Source organism: Oncorhynchus mykiss, chromosome 15, assembly GCF_057628025.1.
Source record: "Oncorhynchus mykiss isolate SJ-2025 chromosome 15, ASM5762802v1, whole genome shotgun sequence".
Classification (NCBI taxonomy): domain Eukaryota; kingdom Metazoa; phylum Chordata; class Actinopteri; order Salmoniformes; family Salmonidae; genus Oncorhynchus; species Oncorhynchus mykiss.
The window spans coordinates 64,789,553-64,812,517 of NC_143036.1; the positions used below are offsets into that span (position 1 = coordinate 64,789,553).

At 43.7% G+C, this 22,965-nt stretch overlaps 1 protein-coding gene across 4 annotated transcripts in view; it reads right to left on the bottom strand.

Moving 5' to 3' along the window:
• Positions 1-4,921: 4,921 nt before the first annotated feature.
• Positions 4,922-22,965, bottom strand: part of LOC110490512 (sodium-coupled neutral amino acid transporter 4) — a 30,840-nt gene continuing 12,796 nt past the window's right edge. For all 4 annotated transcript variants that reach the window (XM_036944895.2, XM_036944896.2, XM_036944897.2 and 1 more), the window contains exons 2-16: positions 21,635-21,859; positions 21,116-21,212; positions 20,635-20,750; positions 19,147-19,220; positions 18,922-19,014; positions 18,759-18,840; positions 18,506-18,588; positions 18,278-18,336; positions 16,931-17,182; positions 16,585-16,664; positions 16,374-16,474; positions 16,027-16,151; positions 9,282-9,426; positions 8,973-9,070; positions 4,922-8,615 (exon numbers count right to left, since the gene is read on the bottom strand). In XM_036944895.2, coding sequence (XP_036800790.2) covers positions 8,511-8,615; positions 8,973-9,070; positions 9,282-9,426; positions 16,027-16,151; positions 16,374-16,474; positions 16,585-16,664; positions 16,931-17,182; positions 18,278-18,336; positions 18,506-18,588; positions 18,759-18,840; positions 18,922-19,014; positions 19,147-19,220; positions 20,635-20,750; positions 21,116-21,212; positions 21,635-21,747 — 1,623 coding nt within the window. In that variant the 5' untranslated portion in view covers positions 21,748-21,859 and the 3' untranslated portion in view covers positions 4,922-8,510. The remainder of the gene's footprint in view (positions 8,616-8,972; positions 9,071-9,281; positions 9,427-16,026; positions 16,152-16,373; positions 16,475-16,584; positions 16,665-16,930; positions 17,183-18,277; positions 18,337-18,505; positions 18,589-18,758; positions 18,841-18,921; positions 19,015-19,146; positions 19,221-20,634; positions 20,751-21,115; positions 21,213-21,634; positions 21,860-22,965) is intronic.

The window sequence follows — 22,965 nt, forward strand, 5'->3', positions numbered from 1 at the left end:
CAATGTGGAGGCTATATACAGGGGGTACCGGTACAGAGTCAATGTGGAGGCTATATACAGGGGGTACCGGTACAGAGTCAATGTGCAGGCTATATACAGGGGGTACCTGTACAGAGTCAATGTGGAGGCTATATACAGGGGGTACCGGTACAGAGTCAATGTGGAGGCTATATACAGGGGGTACCGGTACAGAGTCAATGTGGAGGCTATATACAGGGGGTACCGGTACAGAGTCAATGTGGAGGCTATATACAGGGGGTACCGGTACAGAGTCAATGTGCAGGCTATATACAGGGGGTACCGGTACAGAGTCAATGTGCACCGGTTAGTCGAGGTAATTGAGGTAATATGAAAATTAAAGAGAGCCACACACTCTAGGAGCTCAGATGCAAACATGTAATTACCAACATTTCGACAGCCAAGCTGTCTTCATCAGGGTATAATCACAAACACTGCGGGATGACTCGTTTATGTAGTGTCAAAAGACACAGTGTCTGTAATCATGGCCAAGAGTGGCCTAATATCATTGGTTAATTATCAAATATTAAAATGGCATACAAAGAACAGCATACAAACAACAAATGGATAGCATACGATCATAAATTCATTTGACTACAAAAGCTTATAAACAATTACAATGGCAAAGTCACAATAATCCCAAGAATGGCTTCAGATCAAAGTCTCCGTTAAGACCGAAGGGAGCAAGGGTCTTTATGTTAAAGCTCCAGGCAGCCTCTCGTTTTAACAATACATTTTCAAGGTCACTTTTAATTAGCGTTTTGTTTTACCCACATCATTTTTACCACAAGGACAAGTTATAAGATAAATAACTGCCTTAGTGCAGCACATAATAACACCTTTGATTGGGATCGATTTCCCTGTTTGTGGGTGTTTGAAGGATCTACATTTATAAGTGCCATTGCATTGAGCACAGCCATTACATTTGTAATTTCCATCCAGTAGGGGTGCAAATAGACGTTGTTCAGGAATATCTTGGGGTGGTAAATCGGAGTATACCAATTGGTCTCTGAGATTTCTGCCTCACGAGAATACGATCAAGGGAAGGTCCGAAAACACATTACTGAGACTATCACCGGATTTTAGGATGTGCCAATGTTTGTGAACAATTCCCTTAATTTGTTCAGAACGCTTTGAATAGCGGGTAGTTAGAACACAAGAATGCGTCTTTTTGCGAGACTGACCTTGAAAAAGGTAATGTCTCGTTTTGTTTTGAATTTTCTCAATGGCAATATTAATCTGATCATTTTTGTAGCCCCTCTCCTTGAACTTTCTTTGCCTCTCAGCCATATTTCTGTCGAAATCTGATTGTTTTTTGCAAATTCTTTTGAATCGACAGAATTGGCTATAGGGCAAACTAATTTTCAGGTGAAGTGGGTGACAACTATCAGCCCCTCAATTGGGGTAATATGTACATGTAGGTAGAGTTCTTAAAGTGACTATGCATAGATAATAAACAGAGAGTAGCAGCAGCGTAAAAGGGTGCCGGGGGCAATGCAAATAGTCTGGGTAGCCGTTTGATTCGATGTTCAGGAGTCTTATGGCTTGGGGGTAGAAGCTATTTAGAAGCCTCTTGGACCTAGACTTGGCGCTCTGGTACCGCTTGCCATGCGGTAGCAGAGAGAACTGTCTATGTCTAGGGTGGCTGGAGTCTTTGACAATTTTCAGGGCCTTCATCTGACATCGCCTGGTATAGAGGTCCTGGATGGCAGAAACTTTGGCCCCAGTTACGTACGGGGTTGTACGCACTACCCTTTGTAGTGCCTTGCGGTCGGAGGCCGAGTAGTTGCCATACCAGGAAGTGATGCAACCATGCTCTCGATGGTGCTGCTGTAGAACCTTTTGAGGATCTGAGGACCCATGCCAAATCTTTTCAGTCTCCTGAGGGAGAATAGGTTTTGTTGTGCTCTCTTCACGACTGCCTTGGTGAGCTTGGACCATGTTAGTATGTTGGTGATGTGGACACCAAGGAACTTGAAGCTCTCAATCTGCTCCACTACAGCCCTGTCGATGAGAATGGGGGCGTGCTCCGTCCTCCTTTTCCTGTAGTCCACAATCATCATTGTATAATTTCAAATCTAAAGTGCTGGAGTACAGAGCCACAACAACAAAAAATGTGTCACTGTTCAAAAATACTTTTGGAGCTCACTGTATATGACTCACATGTACACAACCTCAAATAGCATCTGCATCAGCATGTGTCTTAGATGTATACAGCATTTGAATTCCAACACACCATGGCTCAGTTTCATGTGAATATGTCAGTTTGCCGGCTACAATCAATTCCTACCGATTCTTTGCCAGGAGATATTGATGTATGTGCTGTTGGTTAATGGGAAATGAAATCAGCAGGCATAGAGGAATTTATCCTCAACGGTAACACTTCACCTCATCACTTCTTGGTAAGGCCTGACATTGGCAGGCTGTCATTGTAAATAAGAATTTGTTCTTAACTGACTTGCCTAGTTAAATAAACTATGACATAACAGATGCCCTAAGCAGTCATGACAGCTGATGTCAGCTCATGGCAACTAACTTAACTCAGTTGTGACACAAACCGTTATTTTGTTAAGCTAGTTGGTTAAACTTACAGATAGTCAATTAGCTGACATCTGCCATAGTGTTAAAGATGCAGTCCGGCACCTTAAGCACAACAAATTCATAAAATATTGTACGAATGTAACATTTCATGTGAATTTGCAGGACGTAACATATCATACATAACTGAATGACGTACTACACAAAAAACAGAGACCCGTTTTGGCTCGTGAGCACCCCTTAAAAACTACTGGCTGAAATTACACAAAAGTTCTGGAGAAGTACTTTAAGTCATCTGTCATAAGAGTTAATGACTGCATATAATGCATATTATGTCACTGCTATGACAGTGCTACACAAGCCTTACTACAGAGGATTCTGTACTTACCTCTTCAACAAACACAGTATTGTGGTACAGCATATTTACTGTATATGGAATTCTCTAGACCAGAGCCGTATATCAACAGAAATGGCATTGGCCTAGACCTTTCTGTTTTGAAATGGGATCTCTGAGACGTCTCATTGGAGGAATTACTGTATCACAGTGTCATAGAAGGACACAGAGAAGGAGGGTCAGCGCATCACTGGAAATGAAGTGAGTATGTGTCCTTGGTGGGACAGGGTGAGGATAAAGAGATAGAGGGAGAAAGAGAGAGGGGGGTGGTAGAGGCAGGGGATGATCCAGAGGCGTTATGTAACCAGATCCACAGGGAACCATGCAGAGGAGTGTGACCTGCATCCTGAGTGAGGCTATGAGCTGGTGCTCACACTCAGACACACAGACACACACACAACAAATTCAATAATACAAGAAAGTAGTATTCTATTTTTTTACTGTTATATTTTACTACAAAATGTAGTGGTATGTCTTAATAGCCCAATTTCTTGAAATTTACTGATGGTATTTCACCAAATGTCATAACATAAATAAAATAACATTTAAAGCATTCATAATGGTTAGTGGTTAGAGTGTTGGGCCAGTAACCAAAAGGTTGCTAGATAAAATCCCCGAGCTGACAAGGTCAACATCTGTTGTTCTGCCCCTGAACAAGGCAGTTAACCCACTGTTCCTAGGCCATCATTGTAAATAAGAATGTGTTCTTAACTGACTTACCTAGTTAAATAAAAAACATGAACTGAATGCACTTGAGCTACTGTACAGCCAGTACAGTTGGAATAGTGTCTTAATTCAAATGAAACTCACAACCTGCTCCACAGAATTTGAAGGCTGATTCCTGATCTTAGATGTTTTTGGTAAGGTGGAGGGTAGAGAACAACACCTCCTAGCTCCTACCTGACCACCAGTGTGTGACCTGTCCTGGAACATGACAAGCGGGTGCTAGATGTCAGGGCTGGATGTTAAATAGACAGGACAAAGGTATATTTCTGGACAGGCCAGAGTGCACTGTGTCATTACACCAGTAAAATTGCTCCCAAATGAAGAGTTATTATGCCCTGTGAGGCGTTGTAACACCAGCTGTGGGCAGGGAGAGAGGGGATTTGGTGAGTAGATACAACCCCAAGCAAGTTCACACATGCACATGCACACGTCCATTAGCCATACTGCATATTTGTTGCGGAGCTTGAAAGATAATGATGAATTAACATTAACACTATAGCTGTAGAAGAGAAGGAATGAAATTCAATTCAAATGTTATCATAAGTTGAGGTTCAATCAAATGTCATTTAATTAGACCTCGTTGTCAAATGTTAAAAAAATAACAATAATATTTCACATACTTACAAAGAGTTACGGTATGGTACTTAAATGATTATACTAAAGTGGTCAAGGAATTTCTAAGATGCATTACTAAAGAAATCACGTCGTATTTTTCAGTAGCTAATAATCAGAGCAATTTTTAGTTGCATTTTTAGTTTATTCTGGGTACTACTTAAGCAATAAGGCCCGAGGGGGTGTGGTATATGGCCAATATACCACGGCTAAGGGCTGTTTTTATGCACGATGCAACATGGAGTGCCTGGATACAGCCCTTAGCAGTGGTATATTGGCCATATATCACAAACCCCCGAGGAGCCTTATTCAGTGGTATAAAGTACTTAAGTAAAAATACTTTAAAGTACTACTTAAGTAGTTTTTTAGGGTATCCACTTTACTATTTATATTTTTGACAACTTTTACTTCACTACATTCCTAAAGAGAATTATGTACTTTTTACTCCATACATTTTCCCTGGAATCCAAAAGTACTCGTTACATTTTGAATGCTTAGCAGGACAGAAAATGGTCCAATTTGCACACTTATCAAGAGAACATCCCTGGTCACCCCTACTGCCTCTGATCTGGTGGACTCTAGGCACAACTCCTTGTTTTTACCTCATTTCAACAGCAGAGAGATCCAGCCAGGTTTATTTCACATTTTTATTGTTCATGTTACATGACATTGAAACAGCTTCTCTGATACAAAAATCCCCTTTGTTCAGGCAAATATACAATTTGAATGTTAGTTGATCCACAGGAAGCAGACACTGAACGGCAGGACACTGATGCTGACCCAGTGCTTCTTTCAGGCCAGGTTACAGATAAGGCAGATGATTTTGGGGTAACACATTACTCAAACCCTCTGGCATGAAGCCTACTTTACATTGTCAAATGCATGACACGCAGTTTGCATGCCAGTGTTTGGTCATTTAACGTATATTAAAGTCAGCTGTCGTGACTACAGCATGTCATGCTACGACAGTCTAAAGTATGAGTGATATTGAGGGCATAGCGCTGAAAGATCCCCTCCCCAACCCAATTCTTGAGTGTCTGAGACCCCAACATCTGTGGTCTCCGCTCTGGTCCTTCATTGGGAGAGAAAAAAAGGAGAATATCACTGTATGAGGGTCTTACATCTGGTGCCGTGCCTGACCCTAAGGTTTGCTCCCTAGATGAACTGAAGTTTGCAATTATTAAGGCAAAGATTGGTTTCTGCATTCTCACTCAATAGTAAGGTTTTTGTCAATCTTCACATACAGTAACTGAGGCTCAGGAGGAATTTCAGCAAAGACCCAGCAGCCCCTATCGATGCGGACCGCATCTCAAATGTGGCTGTAGGGTGGTTCTTCCTAAAAGCATGTGATCTGAACGTCATTGATCTTTTGACAGCACACCCACCCGCATGGCATGAATCAAATACTTCAGCTCAACATAGGCAATATCTACCTAAGTCTCGCAAGACATCAACACTGACATTCTACTTGGACCCTGCAGCCCCTGTAGGACTGAGGAATCAGACAACATTACCGACAAAACCATTCATTAATTCAAGGTCTAGGTCCTCCAGATATGTAACTATAAAGAAATGAAAAGGGATAGAGATTTTCTACAAATGTACAAGCTTCCATAAAAGAAAGAAATATCATCATAGAGCAAAATCAAAAACATTGAATACTGAAATAACATTGTAGAAGACTTCTGGTAAAATCCCTTACAACCCCCCACACACATAATTCAGTGAGTACCATATAATACGATTATTTACAAAGCATATACAAGTTGTCAGAAAAGACCATGTTTGTAATCCAAAACATACACATAACATAGCATTTCATTTGAAATGTCAATTTGTTTCATGCATATGTAGATCCACAAAGGATCTGTAAATGTTGTCCACTCTGGCTGGATCCATTCAGAAAAAGCATCCGCTTTAACACCTTAGAAAACAGGTATTCTATGCTTCGAATGCAAACTGCTAATGTTTTTTCAGCACGGCACAATTTGCACAACATTTTGAAATTCCTTTATCGTGGTGTTAGTTAATTAATTAGGGCATTTTAAGAGGTCTGTTGAAATGATGTAAATTACAGTAACAATAGTCACAATTACAGTAATAAACACATACTGTTTATGTTAACTCTACTATCAGCAGCAATCTGGCATAAACAAATCGCTGGTATAAACATCACCAAATGATAAGCCTGCTAAGTAACAGTAGATGCATTTCATTTCTCTAATCTTTTCCACATTTGACATTATGACCCATGTTGAACTTAAAGGGGCAATCAGCAGTTGAAGCAATAACAACGTGTAGTCCCCGGCTGTTCCGGAAAAAGCTGAAGGTTGAGGTATACGGATGCAAGGACTGACCATCCATGATATCAAAATGATGGTTTTAACCATGTTTTGAGGCTATATATTGTTTACATTTACGTTGTTTACAAACATTGGAGTAAACTAATCATATATTTTGGGATCTGATGGGGTACGACGGTTAAACTAAGCTCTAAGTTATATTTTTCAAGATGTAGCAACTGCAGATTTCCCCTTTAAGATGTGAACTGCAAACACAGATAAAACAATGTATCTTGTATCTCAGAAACAGCACAGTCTGGAGGTTCAATCCATTTCTTATTTTACCCACAATATTTTTTCCCACAATTGAATTTTGTCACAAGATATCGTTTTACACACTGGGATAAAAGAAAAACATTCTCATGGGTTATAGGATCGCTGTGCCAAGTCAAATAGCTAAATCACCTGTATGGTATACTGCCAGTAGACCTTCTTTAACTCTCATAGAGTTCTGTTGTTGTTCCTCTTCACTGAAACTAGCGTTCACTAGTTGTATTTCATAGCACAGTTCACTTCACATGAAGTTTAGGAAGAGATGGAGTTACAAGTTGAAAATGATCTCAAGCCATCAACATGAGCTCATCTCCTGGTATTGTTCGCTGCAATTGACCCAAGGGCTCTGTAGTGTGACACATTGGACAAGAAGGCAAAGAAAGAAACACGTAAACTGTCATTCAGTAGACGTTTGGCCAAGTACCGGTACATTCAAAACTCGGCAACATTCAAATCTCTGCGACAATAACACTGAATGGAGTCTCTTGTTTGAAGCTCAGTCTACACGGCTGTTTCAGAATGGCTGACAGTGTGTGTTGATCATCGCGTTAAGTGTTGATTGGGAGAATGGACATGGCTGAAAATGTTGACTTAGTGTATGTGTCTGTCAATGTGTATGATTGCTAACGTCTGATCTCATGATTGCTGTCAAGGGATGTTTGAGAGCAACACACTAGCCACTGAGAAATTTGTGTGTGCACATAAACTGTGGTGATTTGATTGATTGTAAAAGTATAAAATACGATATAAACTACTTTACCAAACCTAATTTACAAATATCCCTCAGAATAACTTTTTCCAGGCTCTAACTCGGAAAAAGATACTACACCTGTCATCGACTTTTCTTACTCCCCCTAGGTGTACAAAAATACATTTTGACAGTAAGCAAAATAGCTCCAATTAGTGTAGATGGCGTGCTGTATGTGTGTGTGTTTTTTGTGTGTCTGGATGTGTTAAAAATACATTAAAACTTGAAACATATGCTAAAAGTGCTCTTTGTTTTTGAACCCTTGTCCCACCTCTCTCTCTAATCTTCATGTGTGCAGAGCCCATGGCGCTGAAGCCACACCTGCAGTCACAACCAGCTCCAATAGTGGCAGCTCTTAGATCAGGTCTCGTTCTCTTTGGGTTCTCTTGACAGTTTAATGGTTGAGGTCCCTGCTCGTATTTTTCCTTTGCTCAGGTAATATCACAGAGTAGGGATGATGGGCAATCTAGACAACTGCGGCAGGGAGCGCAGCAACAGCCGCAGCGTCTGACGTCTTTTCTCCCGTTTCTGACCGTCCTCCTTGATTACTTTGTGTCCTTTCGGCGAGCCCCTGTTGTGGAGGATTCTACAGAACTAAACCATCCAACAACAACAAGAAAGAAAAAGAATAACGAACTTAAAAGAATCTGTTTCAGTCGTAGAACGTAGTCCCCTCCAGTAATACTTTGTGGAAAGGGGTGGGGGTTGAGAAAAGCGAACCGCCCCTTTACAGTACGCTGATGTACTCAGTCTGTGGGTGATGTGTGGGGGCACCCCCCGGGCCTGGTGACCTTACCCCCAAGGCACAGTCAGGGGAGGGGGTTTGAGGTGAGAGGGGGTGGAGGTAAGGGGGGTCGTCTTAGTGACCACTGCCGGAGCCGGGAGGGTTGTGGATCCAGTCCATCACGATGAGCGACAGGCTGCTAAACATGAAGATGATGCCCACCACCAGGAAAATGGCCGCCTAAAAGACATCAGGAAAAATAATAACGACACTGTGAGAGGAGGTTGTGTGAAGTGTTCATATCTGTACATTCAGTGCAATCATTTTTTGGCAAGAATCTCAGTGGGCCTCTGGGAAACCCTGTTTTGGGGGACTGCTGTAAATCAGGGTTGTTGTGGATGGGGGTCAGTTCTAATAACAGCTATGGTGTGTCTGTGTGGGCATGTTGATGGGTGCTAATTTCGTCAGGCTATGTCATGTGTGTGTCATATGTTGCGTTTGTCAGAGTGGCTGTTCTGTGTGTGAGTCACCGTATGTGATTTTGAGTTGAGTGTTTGTGTGCGTGTGTTTGTGCACCATCGTTTCCTGCACAATTACCGAGATCTTCTGCATGGAGCGCATCGGCACAGACTTGACCAGGCGTAGATAGAAGGCAGCAGGGAGGATGAAGATGAGCATGGTGGCTGCAGAGGAGCCTGTCAGAGGGGAAACAAATGTCCTCACTTAGACAGCACTAGCCTCAGGAGGTGCGGGCGTTTGAGCCAGCCCAGCACTAACACCTCATTCAACGAAATACCTCCACATCAAGACATCAATCAGTGTTAGTGCTTGGTGGGAACAAAAGCCTGCACACCCCGTAGCTCTCCAGGAATGGATTGGGGACCACTGCTGTGGTTGAGGACTCACCGATGAAGCCGAAGATGTCTCTGATGGTGGGGACGAAGATGACCAGCAGGTTGTTGAACAGGAGGATGAAGGCGGCGATGAGCATGTGACGCACCCAGCTGAACTCCCGTTGGCTGAACAGCATCGTATTGATTGAGGAACGGATCTGCAACACAAACCTCTTTATAATGTCTGATCAACCGCGACATACTGACGATCAGTTGACAATTAGGATAACACTTGTAAAGTGTTTTTTATGTGTTGATTAATACAGCAATTTTTTGTCTTTATTTCTCTTTCACACACACACACACACACACACACACACACACACACACACACACACACACACACACACACACACACACACACACACACACACACACACTGTACACACAAACGCACACACACACAAACAATTACACACACATAGTCAAATTCAAGGGAGAGTAGGTAACAATATCGTCAGTCACGTCTGCAAACTAGTCTAAGCCCACAGGCCAATTCCCACAGTTGGCTGCTGACTGAAGTGTGTCAACTGCAGCAGGTGAGAGTCTAAGTAGGCAGCCAGGCAGAGAGGCAGGGAAGGAGGCCACCAGCTAAGAGGCTGAGAGCTGCACAGCTCAAGGCATTGAGTAAAAGATTTCACTGGGTGAGAGGTCATGGGCATCAGGTGAAAAGGAACTACTATGGGCCAGCCGGCCACAGGGGGAAAGGTTGAGGAGGCGGGGCTTAACGCGCCATTCAAAAGGCAGAGGATTAACTCCAGGAGAGCCTCCTGCAACGACACCCTGGGATTGCATCAGCCGAGGGCCAGAGAAGGAGGGACTGAAGGCAGCAGGATAGGCGTGTTCTGCCCCTAGGCAACGCTTGTCAATTAACAGTTTCCCTTTTCTCCCTTTACTGATATCCTCTCATTTGTTCTTATCACTAATGATACCTTTCCTATGTACACATTTAGAGAGCAGAATGACGAGACGCTTGGCTGGTTCATGTTTCAGTCTAAATTCTTGTTTGGTGAGGGTTGAGGGCGCGCTGCTCTCTTGAGTTGTGGATCTAAAGCCAAAATGGCCGACACTGACACCTTGCTGAAAGAATGAAGGAGTGGCAGAGATTTACACCCTTATTTGTTTTAAGGGAGTGGCAGTAACCCCCCCCCCCCATATTGATAATAAACAATCCCCTCTCCCAGCAGTCATGGCATAATTGGGCCGGTGAAAACCTGGCGCCTGGGCGTGACATTTCTACCCACCTGTACGCCAAGGCTCTGAACTATTCCGCGCCCAACAGAGATCCTGCACAGGGCCTTTGGAGTGCACCATGCAATATTTGCCTGCATCTCCCTCCCCCCACCTGCTATGACAGCTCTCACTGGGGTGAGATATGTGGCAAAGCGCCACCGCTGCTAAGGTACCCGGGTCTACCAGGCCAGCCAAAAGCTAGCAACATGGCCCAAAACCAGGGAGCCTCCTGGGCTCCAACCAAGTGAAAGATGCTGCAACCTTTTCAGCTACAGCTAGATATATGGCATAGTATTACTACGCCTTGGTTTGCCCCTGCTTTTTTCATAGGGGAGGAAGACATTAAAAAGGGAAGAGCAAAAAGGTAAATCCAAGATTAAGAGAAACAATCACACCATAAAGTCAGGAATAAGATAGAAAGGTTTTAACTTGAGATGTTTGAAATCCTCAATTGACTGACCATCAGAAATAAAACCCATGTTAAACCCTTTCCCACCACATCCAACAAGCCTATTCAACCACTGTCAAAGACAGGTGACAGGGTTCACTTTGTAAAGCCAGCCAAATTACCCTGAAAATAGTGTATTACAGCAATAACAAGGGCAGATATATCATTAACTCACTAACTATAAGCTGTTTTTCCATGAAGTCACTGTGAAAAGACAGCATGCATGGCAGGCTACTTTTGGTCACAGCCAACTGGGCACTGTGCTTGTGCACCACAGGATTTGCCTTCTCTGACCTGCCCTCTAGTGGAAAACTCAGCAGCAACCTAACAACCCCATCACAAGAATAACATCACTACTAGGCCAATGTAACCATCATAACTGACTGCAACACAAACAGAATCACTTCTTATTACAGAGCCATAAGCAGCAGAAAATACCAAGGTTAATAGATAGAAGGACCTATTTCCTGCGTTTATATTTCTCAGACAAGTGGTCCCACTGCTTTATTTAGAGATACGATCAAGAAAAGGTCAACCACCTTGAGATGAGGCCATAGAATATCACAACATAACAGATCATATCACACACCAACATTCAAAAACAATGTAGTAGGTCAATTAAAATTACTCATAAAAACAGGAATCATTACACTTAAGAATGCTTTAAGTGACTTTTAAAACATCAAAATGAACAGTTGACTTGAGGTAATTTAAATATTTGTGTTCCTGTTATTGAGGAGCCATGAAACAAAGAGAGCATGGGAACTGGACAAGTCTGCCTACCACATCTAAACACTGTTTCATTAAAACCTGCTGGTTCGTGACCAAGTATCTTTACTGTTGCCTTTAAGTTCTTTACTGTTTGAGGCCACCCTTTCACCTCTACGCCCCTCCTACACAAGCCCAGCCCTCCTGCTTGTAATAAAGGACATAGTGCTTGAGAGACAAAGCAAACGTTAATCTGAGTGCTGAAGGCTTCTCTGCCAAATGAAGGGCAAAGGACTCCCAAGGGAAGATCTCAAATGTCACGTCTCGTGATTCAGAGGGCTGGACACCTGGCAACGTGATGCCAGCATGACTGGTTACTTTCATCTCACCTCTCCTATGTTTCCACAGCTATATCCTCAAGATTGTTCGGTGAACTGAACTCACTGCGCTGTAAATGCTGAGGTGCACGTGATGCTTTGTTGAAGCCTGAGCAGCAGTTAAGGTGGGGAAAATCAATGGTTTGATGTTGCTGCTGGGTTATCTAGGCCTGGATTAATGTGTTTGGAAAAGATGCCATGCATATGCTATGCCCCACAGTTTTTCAGGTGTAACAGACCAGTAGCCAATGGCTACAGAGCACACGGCAGCAGACGCATCAACATGATTGTGTCCAAACATGTATTCAACATGCTGTACTTGCTTTATGTTCACATCGCCTCCCTTCATTTCTGTGCTTGACTACGGCCTACTCAAGGAGCCTTTCTGCTATGGGAGAGGCTGTACAGACACGCCTGGTGCCCTCTGATTCAGAGGAGTTGGGTTAAATGTCCTGCTAGAGCTGCCCCGGTCAATTGTAAGTGCTGTTATTGTAAAGTGGAAACGTCTAGGAGCAACAACAGCTCAGCCGAGAAGTGGTAGGCCACACAAGCTCACAAAATGTGACCACCGAATGCTGAAGCGCGTAAAAATCGTCTGTCCTCGGTTGCAACACTCACTACCGAGTTCCAAATTGCAGCACATGAACTGTACGTTGGGAGCTTCATGAAATGGGTTTCCATGGCCGAGCAGCTGCACACAAGCCTAAGACCATCATGCACAATGCCAAGCGTTAACTGGAGTGGTGTAAAGCTCGCCGCCATTGGACTCTGGAGCCGTGGAAATGCGTTCTCTGTGATGAATCAGGCTTCACCATCTGGCAGTCCGATGGACGAATCTGGGAAATCTTAATGCTACAGCATACAATGACATTCTAGACGATTCTGTGCTTCCAACTTTGTTGCAACAGTTTGGGGAAGGCCCTTTCCTGTTTCAGCATGACAATGCCCCCGTGCACAAAGCGAGGTCCATACAGAAATGGTTTGTTGAGATTGGTGTGGAAGAACTTGACTGGCCTGCAGACCGTCCCGACCTCAACCCCATCAAACACCTTTGGGATGAATTGGAACGCCGACTGCAAGCCAGGCCTAATCGCCCAACATCAGTGCCCAACATCACCAATGCTCTCATGGCTGAATTAAAGCAAGTCCCAGCAGCCATGTTCCAACATCTAGTGGAAAGCCTTCCCAGCAGAGCAGAGGCTGTTACAGCAGCAAAGGGGGGACCAACACATTATTAATGCCCATGATTTTGGAATGAGATGTTCGACGAGAAGGTGCCACATACTTTTGGCCATGAAGTGTATGTGACGCAGCTGAGAGTAATGTCGAGACAAAGGGGTTTGGTTCAGTTAGTCATCCTGATAAGCCTCTCCCAGATAGGTAATGCTGGCTACCTGGCAACAGCAGCAGCATGGCACTAGTTAAAACCTGTTAAAGAATGTGATGATTATGTCGATGGGCGAGGGAGAAATAACTTGTCTTATTGGTCACCATCTCCAATTTGTTCCATCCAACATAATTTTATTCCGAGTACGATAGAAGCCTAGACAATAAATAACTTCTAATGTTTGTAGTAACCATCTGGATACAATCTACTGCTCAATGGGGAGAGTTTGTGCTGCAAGCATGCAACACAACAACACTGGGAACAGTGTACTTCGCTTCCGCTTGCCACAGTAAGGAAAGGGTAGCTAGATAGCGTAGCCAATAACAGACCATGGTGACAGCTGAAGCACATTTATTGCAGATTTCACCAAAAATGTACAACTCCTGCATTAACGTCTAACGTTACATTCAAAAACATATTTATACTCAGATAAAAACAAAATGATTTCAACTTCGGCAGACAAGTTTCAAATTCTCGCTGAAGTTTCTAGCCACAAGCATAAACTAGGTAGCTGGGAAGGGCTCATTGGGACTGACTGAACCCAATCCGTTCGTCTCTACTCGACTCTCAGTGCAAGAAATGTAATTCATTTGGGCACTAGGCGTGTCCATATAGCCTCCCTTCTGACACTGCATTTTGGTGTCAGCTGCAGTAGTCAGTGAGTGCATTACCTCTCCCTCCCTCCCTCTGTCTTTCTCTCTCCCTCCCTCTCTCTAAAGGGGGAGGTCACAGTGAGGGTTTTTCCACTGTCTGCTCAGGGCTTATCTCCTGTAAACTTCCACTGGGACTGTGAGATTCACTCGCACATTTCCATGACCAAAGAAGCATTCACTCCCACAGTGAGAGAGCTGGTGAGTGTGAGTTTCTGTGTGTGTGTGTGTGTGTGTGTATGGGAGAGATAGTGTGTGCGTGTAAGAGTGTGGGAGTATCAGTATAGCCCACAGACAAGGTGTGTGTGTGTGTGTACCACTGCAGCCCACAGACAAAACGGATACTCCCCCCACCTCTCTTTCTCTCTCCAAGCAGGGCTGACTTGAGCCATGGGGCTGACAGTTCTCCCCTACCCTCTGCTGGTGGCTCAGTGTAACAACATCACCAACACATACTCCATTAACCCTTCCACCCTAAAACTGTCTCTCCCATCACTCCTGCAAGCTACAGTGACTGTAGGTAAACAGTGGAATTTTGGTGCCGTTCCCCTGTATAGCACTTTGATTGCTTGGAGAAAAAAACATTCCATAAATCTAATCTATTATTACCATCTTAATGTTCCTTGGGTCAACAAAGTCCTTTGAGAGGATCCATTCTAACGGGCACTGCTAAGTGCGAATGCATGGTTCATTGTAGGCTACAAAGGAGGTCCATGACACTTCTGATACCCTCAGCCCTTTATGGGCTCCTGTGCCAGGCTAGGGCCAAGACAAATATAGCCCACAGCCATGTAGGGGGGTCAGGTACGGCCATGCAAGGCCAACGCTCTCATTCAGTGACTCACACACCAGACAGGCAGGCAGGCAGGAAGGCAGGCAAGACGCATGAACAGGATATTACATAATAACCAGTGGAACAGAAACACAGTATCAGACCTGAACTGACGCTACAAACCAAGGCTAAACTGTACAAACCAAGGCTAAACTGTACAAACCAAGGCTAAACTGTACAAACCAAGGCTAAACTGCAGCTTACACATGAACAAAATAAGGATGGTAGCAAGTGACTTTACAGTATTTATTTGCAAGGACAGCATCTGGTGACAATGTGCAACTTAGAGCAGAGGGGGAAATGAGAGACAGGGGAGTTGTGAACATTACACTGTGTTCCTTGGCAGCCAGGCTAAAGAGCTTGTGACGAACAAGACGTCTATTGTACCACTGCTTTTCACATTGACATTTAGTCATTTATCAGACGCTGTTATACAGAGAGACTTAAGAGAATACATTTCCGTGCTTTCACATGCTGTGTCTATTGATGTGTCCATCTATGTGTCTCCCAGAAGGAAGAGACTGAATATGTCTGGCATCATGTGGGGAGCAGTGTAGGGGTGTAATTGTTTCAAAGCTGTATATGCGTGTGCGTGTTAAGTTGTGTTTATGCTTGTATTTGTGTGTCTAAAGTATGATTGAAAATATGATTGGAGGAGGGACAGAGTGCTCTTGTAAGGAAGCTTACGACAGACAAACAGAGCTTTGAAAACCTGGGCTGGTTCTCATTTGGGACCTGGGGAGTTGGATTGACGGGATTGCTGAAAGTCAAATAATGAGTCAGCTAACATTACATCAGAACAGTATGTGCTTTACCAAGTTCAGCAAGAAAACCAGCCGTGTCAACACACCCACTCACTCAGCCAATACAGAAAGAGACCCTCATGTTGGTATTAAAATATATAATGGATGTTTAGCTCATTTGGATAAAATGACCCTGGTGTTGAGCAGCGTGTGAATGTGTCTGCATAAATTGTAGGTGTGAGAATATGTGCATATGTTTTGTGTATGTGGGTGTGTGTGTGTCTGTGTGCATGCATGCGTGTGTGTGCGAGTCTCTGCTTGTGTGAGTGTGGATGTGCGTGTGCCTGCGTGCGTTTGAGCAGATGCCTCGTTGTACTTACAGGGAACAGGACAATGGGGACAGTCAGGGTGACAGCGGTCAGGACAGCCAGACGGACCAGCAGGAGCATGGTGTCAAACTTATACACCTTGGTGAAGGTGTGGAGCAACTCCGCCTCCACGTTTCCTGTGTTTGGGAGAAAGAAGGAATACGAGCTGTCAGAGACATACCAAGAGAGAGATATGGTAAACAAACACACAATGGTTATAGTAGTGTATTTTAATACATACTACTGGCTCTTTTTCAAACATTTCACTTATAAAATTAACACATAACGCCAATAAAATCAGAAACAAAGTAACACAATTGCTGCAAATGTATCTTATTGTGCGTGTGTGTATATCTTACCGTAGAAAGTGAGGTAGCCGAACAGCGCTGAGAACATGTACATGACCAGCATGGCCAGGATGGACAGGTTGGACACGTTCTGCATCTTTCTCCGGGAGCGACTGGGGAAGACGCAAGTTGAGATGTGAGTTATATGGTGAAAATGTACCGCAGCAATTTCTATGAGCGTCTATGCAAACGTGTCTTTTGTAATTCACTTGGATGCACTTACTCTTTGAGTTCACTGTAGATGGGTAGAATTTCAGGGTGGCACACAAAGGAGAAGGCTAGGATGGGAACAGTGTAAGCTGTCTGCAATGACAGGAGAAGAGATCGTGGAATGAAACACAGGCCCAGATACACACTCACAGCAGCTAACTATGTTTGGTTTGATTTCATGTACGTTAAGAATTGCGTTCTTCTAAACCTTGATTAATTCCGTTTTTGGGAATGTTTTTCATAGGATATTGTTTCCAAAACACAGAATTATGACATGAAGCATCCCGACTCACCACATATACACACACGTATGCACACACCCCACCCACATACAGTAGCTCCACACCTCACCAACTCACCTGAGAGTTGAACACAAAGTACTTGGGCGTGCACATCTCCTCCACGTCGTCGGGGTGTGGTTCGAAGCGGACCCCTGAGGTGTGGTGGCCGTCCAGGTAGGAGGCGGGGGACATGTCAGCTCTGGAGAAGTCAATGAGGGCGGTGCCGTTGTGCAGGGCGTGGGGATCCAGGGCTGTTCCATTCATACTGTGGTTGGTATGATGGTACATGAAGGGCATCGGGCAGGGGAGGTTGTACTTCTTATAGATCAGCTGAGGGGAAAGAGGGGACAGAGGGGTGAGATGGGGACAGAGAGGTGAGATGGGGACAGGGGTAAAGAGGGGGGAGAGGAGTGAGATGGGGACAGAGGGGTAAAGAGGGGGGAGAGGAGTGAGATGGGGACAGAGGGGTAAAGAGGGGGGAGAGGAGTGAGATGGGGACAGAGGGGTAAAGAGGGGGGAGAGGAGTGAGATGGGGACAGAGGGGTAAAGAGGGGGGAGAGGAGTGAGATGGGACAGAGGGGTAAAGAGGGGGGAGAGGAGTGAGATCGGGACAAAGGGGTGAGATGGGGACGATTAGAAAACATAGAAATGCATTATATTACATAGGCAGCATTCCATTATATTGCAGAGCAATGAGTTCCTTCCATCCTGTAATCTTTCATTCTGTCTTCAAAGAAACAGACGCTGAACGCTAAACTATGTAATTTCAGGGTTACTAACTACTTAGGATGTCTCTCTGATAGCTACTATGGTATAAAACCTGTGTAGAGCTGTGTGGCCGCACGCACAGATTTATTTCATCAATGATGATACAGACTGTATCAGTGTTTAATATGATACACCACTAGAGAACAAGTGGGCCAAAGTGGAGTTTAAGATATCAAAAGAAGGCTATTGATAAACTAATCTCTAATCTCATGTACGGTAACTAACCAGCTGAACACCACACCAGGCATATTCTAAATGTTACTAGGAACTACCATGGCATGCAAATCACCCACATTGCCTGTGAGAGCAAAGCCAGCATTGGCATAATACCCTACAAACTGTCAGGATGACATTTACGGAGGATAAAGTAGGTACGATCAAGGCGCCGTGTGCCAAGAATACAAAAGCAATGTAGGGGAAATGTACTATTTTGGCAACAAGTATGTTCTGTCTGCATTGAAACACGACTGGACAGAAAAAGAATGTCAGAGTTGATAAAAAGCTGTAGTTGTTGGCATATTGACAGAAGGTGAAATGTCTTATCTCACATCTGATGGTACTTTATATAATATCAACACCATCATCCGTCATTGTTCAGTCATTGAGAGGGCTAAAAATGCTAAACTAGCAGAGCAAGAGGAGGCAGGTTAAACTTACCACTCCCAGGAAAAACACCATGCAGGATAGGGAGAATCCACTGGTGTAGCCAAGGTAGCCTAGACACAAGAGAGAGAATTAGAGAGAAACTCATGTACTATCAAGCAAATTCTCACACACATTTATGTAAACAAAATATACAAAGACTCACTATGAAACACACTCGCAACCGCACACCCACACACACCCTCACGCACTCACACATACACCCATACACACATCACTTACCCAGGTTTTTGAGTATGCAGAGAGGCAGGATGATACCGATGGACACAAACACAACCAGGTAGTTTCCGTTCATGTACCATTCACTGTAAACAACGCAGAGAGAACAGGTCTCACACACAGAGCATCAATCCATCCATCTATCTATCAATACACCAACCAAACTGTGTAGCGTGTTGTGCCACCTGTGCCAAATGAACTACAAATAATAGATTTGATGAAATAGTTAACCAATGACAGACCGACAGACACCTACCCAGAGCTCTGCTCCAGTCCCATGAAGGCACGGATCACTTCTGGCAGCTCATACTTTACAATGAAGAGGTAGCTGGACATGGCTGTGTGCAAACAAACACAAATGTACATTTCAATATAGAATCATAACATTAAAATGAATGCAACATTAGCTGTTCACTTACCACCAATATTTTGAAGGGTTATTGATCCAAACGCAGCCATTTTCCCCGGCCAGCCAAAAGCTCGCTCTCCCAGCTTTTCATAGATGAGAGAGCCTGTTAGAACAACGACAATGTGCTGATGAGTGATATTCAAAGATACAGAGGAAAAAAAGCAGAAAGGCGAGAACAGACAGATAGATGCTGATGAAAGACAGACATTTCCATGAGTTAAAAAATGACACCTACCTCCTTCTTTTGCAGTCATTAGCAGCAAGTGAACGGAGTACAACGACAAGATGGCCACACCCAAGAGAAGGACTCTACGTTGGGATAGAAACCAGTCAGACATGAGCATTGGGCTATACCATACGGAAATGTTACGCAAATCACAATGAACAACACTTGGAGGGGAGTCAACCGGGTTACAAAACACCCTACATAATAACTTTCACCAGTTTCCCCCCCTAGTCACTCTCACTCTGTTTTCCCCATTACCTATTTAGGGAGGTAAACTTAGCTTTAGAACTGCAGTCGTATTTAACTTGAGGGGGGGAGGGGTCTGGATGCTTTCTCTGGCATGCATTTATTGCCTATTTGAGAAGACCATGTTCCAATGCCTAAAGCACATGTCAAAGACACCATCATGCCATGTCAATATATGTGCCAGCTCAGACAAAATAGTGGTAGACCAATGCGTGTCAGTGCTGAGAGACCACACTAAACTCTGAGCTATTATATAAGTCAATAAAGTAACTTGTGAGTTATGTACGGGATGTATGGGTTTCCCGCATCGGCTGAACATGATCAGCCTTAAATCCTTACACTTAAAGAGGTCACAAGGGGCCTTCGTCACCAAGGAGCCTCTAACCCAATCATCCAGCATCCAATGGGCTCCAACGTATTAAACTAACTGTTTAATTACATATGTTGTTTTTGAATTGAGAGTTGCACCTCTACCCCTCACTGTACTATTGTTGGCCAGAGACAGGCAAGCAGGTGAATGACTGTATCAAATGGGTGTTATGTGATACCACCTTACAGAATGTCAGGGAGTCCCAGAATAGATGGTGCGGAAGTAAGATGTCGCAACTGATGAGGGGGACTGACGTTAGGGGACTCCCTAATAGAAACTCTTCATAATCATCACGGAAGTAGGTTCCTAATCTACTTCCTTGTCTCCTGTCCTTCAATCACTTTCAGGGATATATTTTTGCTTAGTGAAAGTACTCAGTCACCAAATTCTTTCTTGGTAAAGCCCAGCCATATACAGTAGAAACAGCACTGAAATAAAGCATCACCATCCTGGTTTGGACATTTGAGAAACCTGGTTATAGGGACTAATTGAACAGACTCTTACGGACCTTAAACACAATCCAGGGAAGCTGGGAATGGATTGGGTGTTGGGGTTCAGAGGCGGGGCTGTGACATGGTTGTTCACTCTACCTTTGCATAAATGCTGGGGATGGCATGTCACAAAAAGGTCCTGACTTCGAGCCAGAGTTAGTGTCTGTGTCTGCCTATTCTCGAATACATACCCCACCACTCACCCTGTTGTCAAACCCCACTTGCTATACCAAGGACTCTGAAGCTATTTCAGTCCTATCAGTAATACTATACGATGCAGACAGAATACTTTACTTTAATAGCTGGTGCTTTAATCACTTGACTGTTGCAGAAACCAAACATTGACCCCGTTCCACATGGTCTCTATGGCAGAAGTTGACACACACTTACACAAAAAGCACAATGCCAGTGTTGGCCATGGCGTAGGAGAGACCCAGGATGCCGCTGCCCATGATCGCATTACTCAGGTTGAAGACCGACATACCAAAGGAGGTATGTCCTGGGTGCTGAGAGAGAAAACGTTAGAGAGAGAGGGTAAGAGAGATCACTATGAGTTCAACTGATCGTAAACAAGAACATTTCACACACACACACACGCGCGCGCACACACACACACACACACACACACACACGTGTATGCACCACCCGTCACACACACACACACACACACACACACACACACGTGCATGCACCATCCATCACAGACACGTAACTACCAGTTCCTACGAAAGGGTTCCTCGGAATGAAAGTTTGAATAAAAGAAGACAGCTTTTGAGGAAATGGTCAAGGTTGTTGCTAAGAGATACAGTGTCCATAAGCAAGAGCAAACAGGCATGTGTTGTCATCGATAGTTCATCATCAGTCTTCTTACGTATTCTTCTTGATACTCCTCGTACTTCTTCTTCTTCATAATCCCATTAGTGAGAAACTTGTGGCTCTCTGCGTCTCCATCCTCATCCAGGAAGTGACTGCAGATGTACAATCATTGAATCAATCTCTAGTTTAAAATACTTCTTTAGGACTAGTTTATGACAGCTATGTTTGGACTTTATGAGTGGTTACAAGGTCAGTTAAGCTAGTTCCAGCTTCTATATGTTCATTTACATTTTTTGGGTGATTGAAGAAATGAGATTACAGAGTAGATAATCTGTTGGCGGTTTACAGTGAAGCTATGAGCTGAGAGATTCTCCTAACCAGTGTATTGAAAATAATTGTGTACATTAGACAATGATAGGTAGGAGACAAGACATTTATGATAAAGAACATCATTTCTGTACAGTTTGGCAAAGAACACATTCTAGTTGCAACAACTAAGGAAATGTGCTTTCTTTCCTGTTTTCTTTCTGTAGAAAGTCTCAGATAAAATAATTGATACAGTATTGAACCACACCTGTTGATGGTGGCCTTCTCTGAGTCGATGGGCTCTGTGAAGCGGTCGTCCAAACTGTCTGCGCTGTCATCGTCTGCCTCCGTGCAGACTTTCTTCAGCTCCATGCGGTCCATGGTTACGGCTATAGTGGTGCGGGGCTGGGGAAGGGGTCACGGTCCAAAGCAGAGCAGTTGTACTCGGTAGGTTGGCGTGCTTTATCTCAGCCTTACACTATAGGGCAAATACCTGCAGAAAACGGCAAAGGGAGAGATAGTAAATATTCAGAGAGCTGCTGATGTGGCAGGAAGCCCTTATAACCAGCAAACATACAACCAATCATTCAATGTTGTCTAAACGTTGACTAAACGTTCTGGGCCGCAACTAGCCATCATTTCTTTGTAATTACACGTTGACTAGCCCTCTATAAAGTGACAATATCCCTAATAAGATACAAAGATGTACATGTCCAGTCAAAAAGGTCATGGCCACAAGTTCTCTGATTTGACTGTCTAATCTGTCAACAATGAGCTAGTTACTGTTAATGTTATGAAGATACATTCAATGAGTCGTATCTGACTGGCAAGCAGTCTAGGGCCTTGACAAAGGACACTTCAAGGGGAAGAAAAGGTGTCGTTCTACACACACCCTCCCGCAGCACCATTTTATCTCCCCATTCGATACATGTTGGTAGCTCATGCATTTCAGTGAACTATGGCGTCGTTCATAAACAATGTTCCTGTCACGCATTGGAATCTTGACGTTCCATGCTGACTGGTTTTGGATACCTTTTGTACTCTGCTATACACTGACAGTTAACAAAATGGCCTCTAACTGTATCAAGTTCAAAAGGATTTTGTAGTCGATGTAGATAAGTAATTGTAGTCTTTTTTTTTGCTTAACAGACCGTAAAATCCCATATCAATTGTGACCTCAATTTTACATAAAATGTATTTTAATAGAATAGCACACATTATTTTCCCCTAAAAGAACCTCTAAGTAACCCTTTCAGACACAAGTCCATGTTCTATTGCTGCTGTGCAGTTTCCTTTATGATGCTATAACCACATTCAATATAAAATGTGGTGGTTATAGCAAGTCTCAACATTATGTCAAAAACACGCCTGAATCCTAAATTCAGGTCAAAGAGGTCGGCTTATGAGGCAGGCAAGTTTCCAACCAAATGTTCCTAACCTCTGGGAGAGCACGCTACAAAGACCTGTCTGTATTGCTGTCCACGGTAAACCCAATTCAATTGAACGCACCGAGTGCACTGAAGTAGTGGGCCAGCAGGAGGCATGTGTTCTTATTTCCATTCTATTGAACATTTGATTGCTGCTATTACGTAACAACAA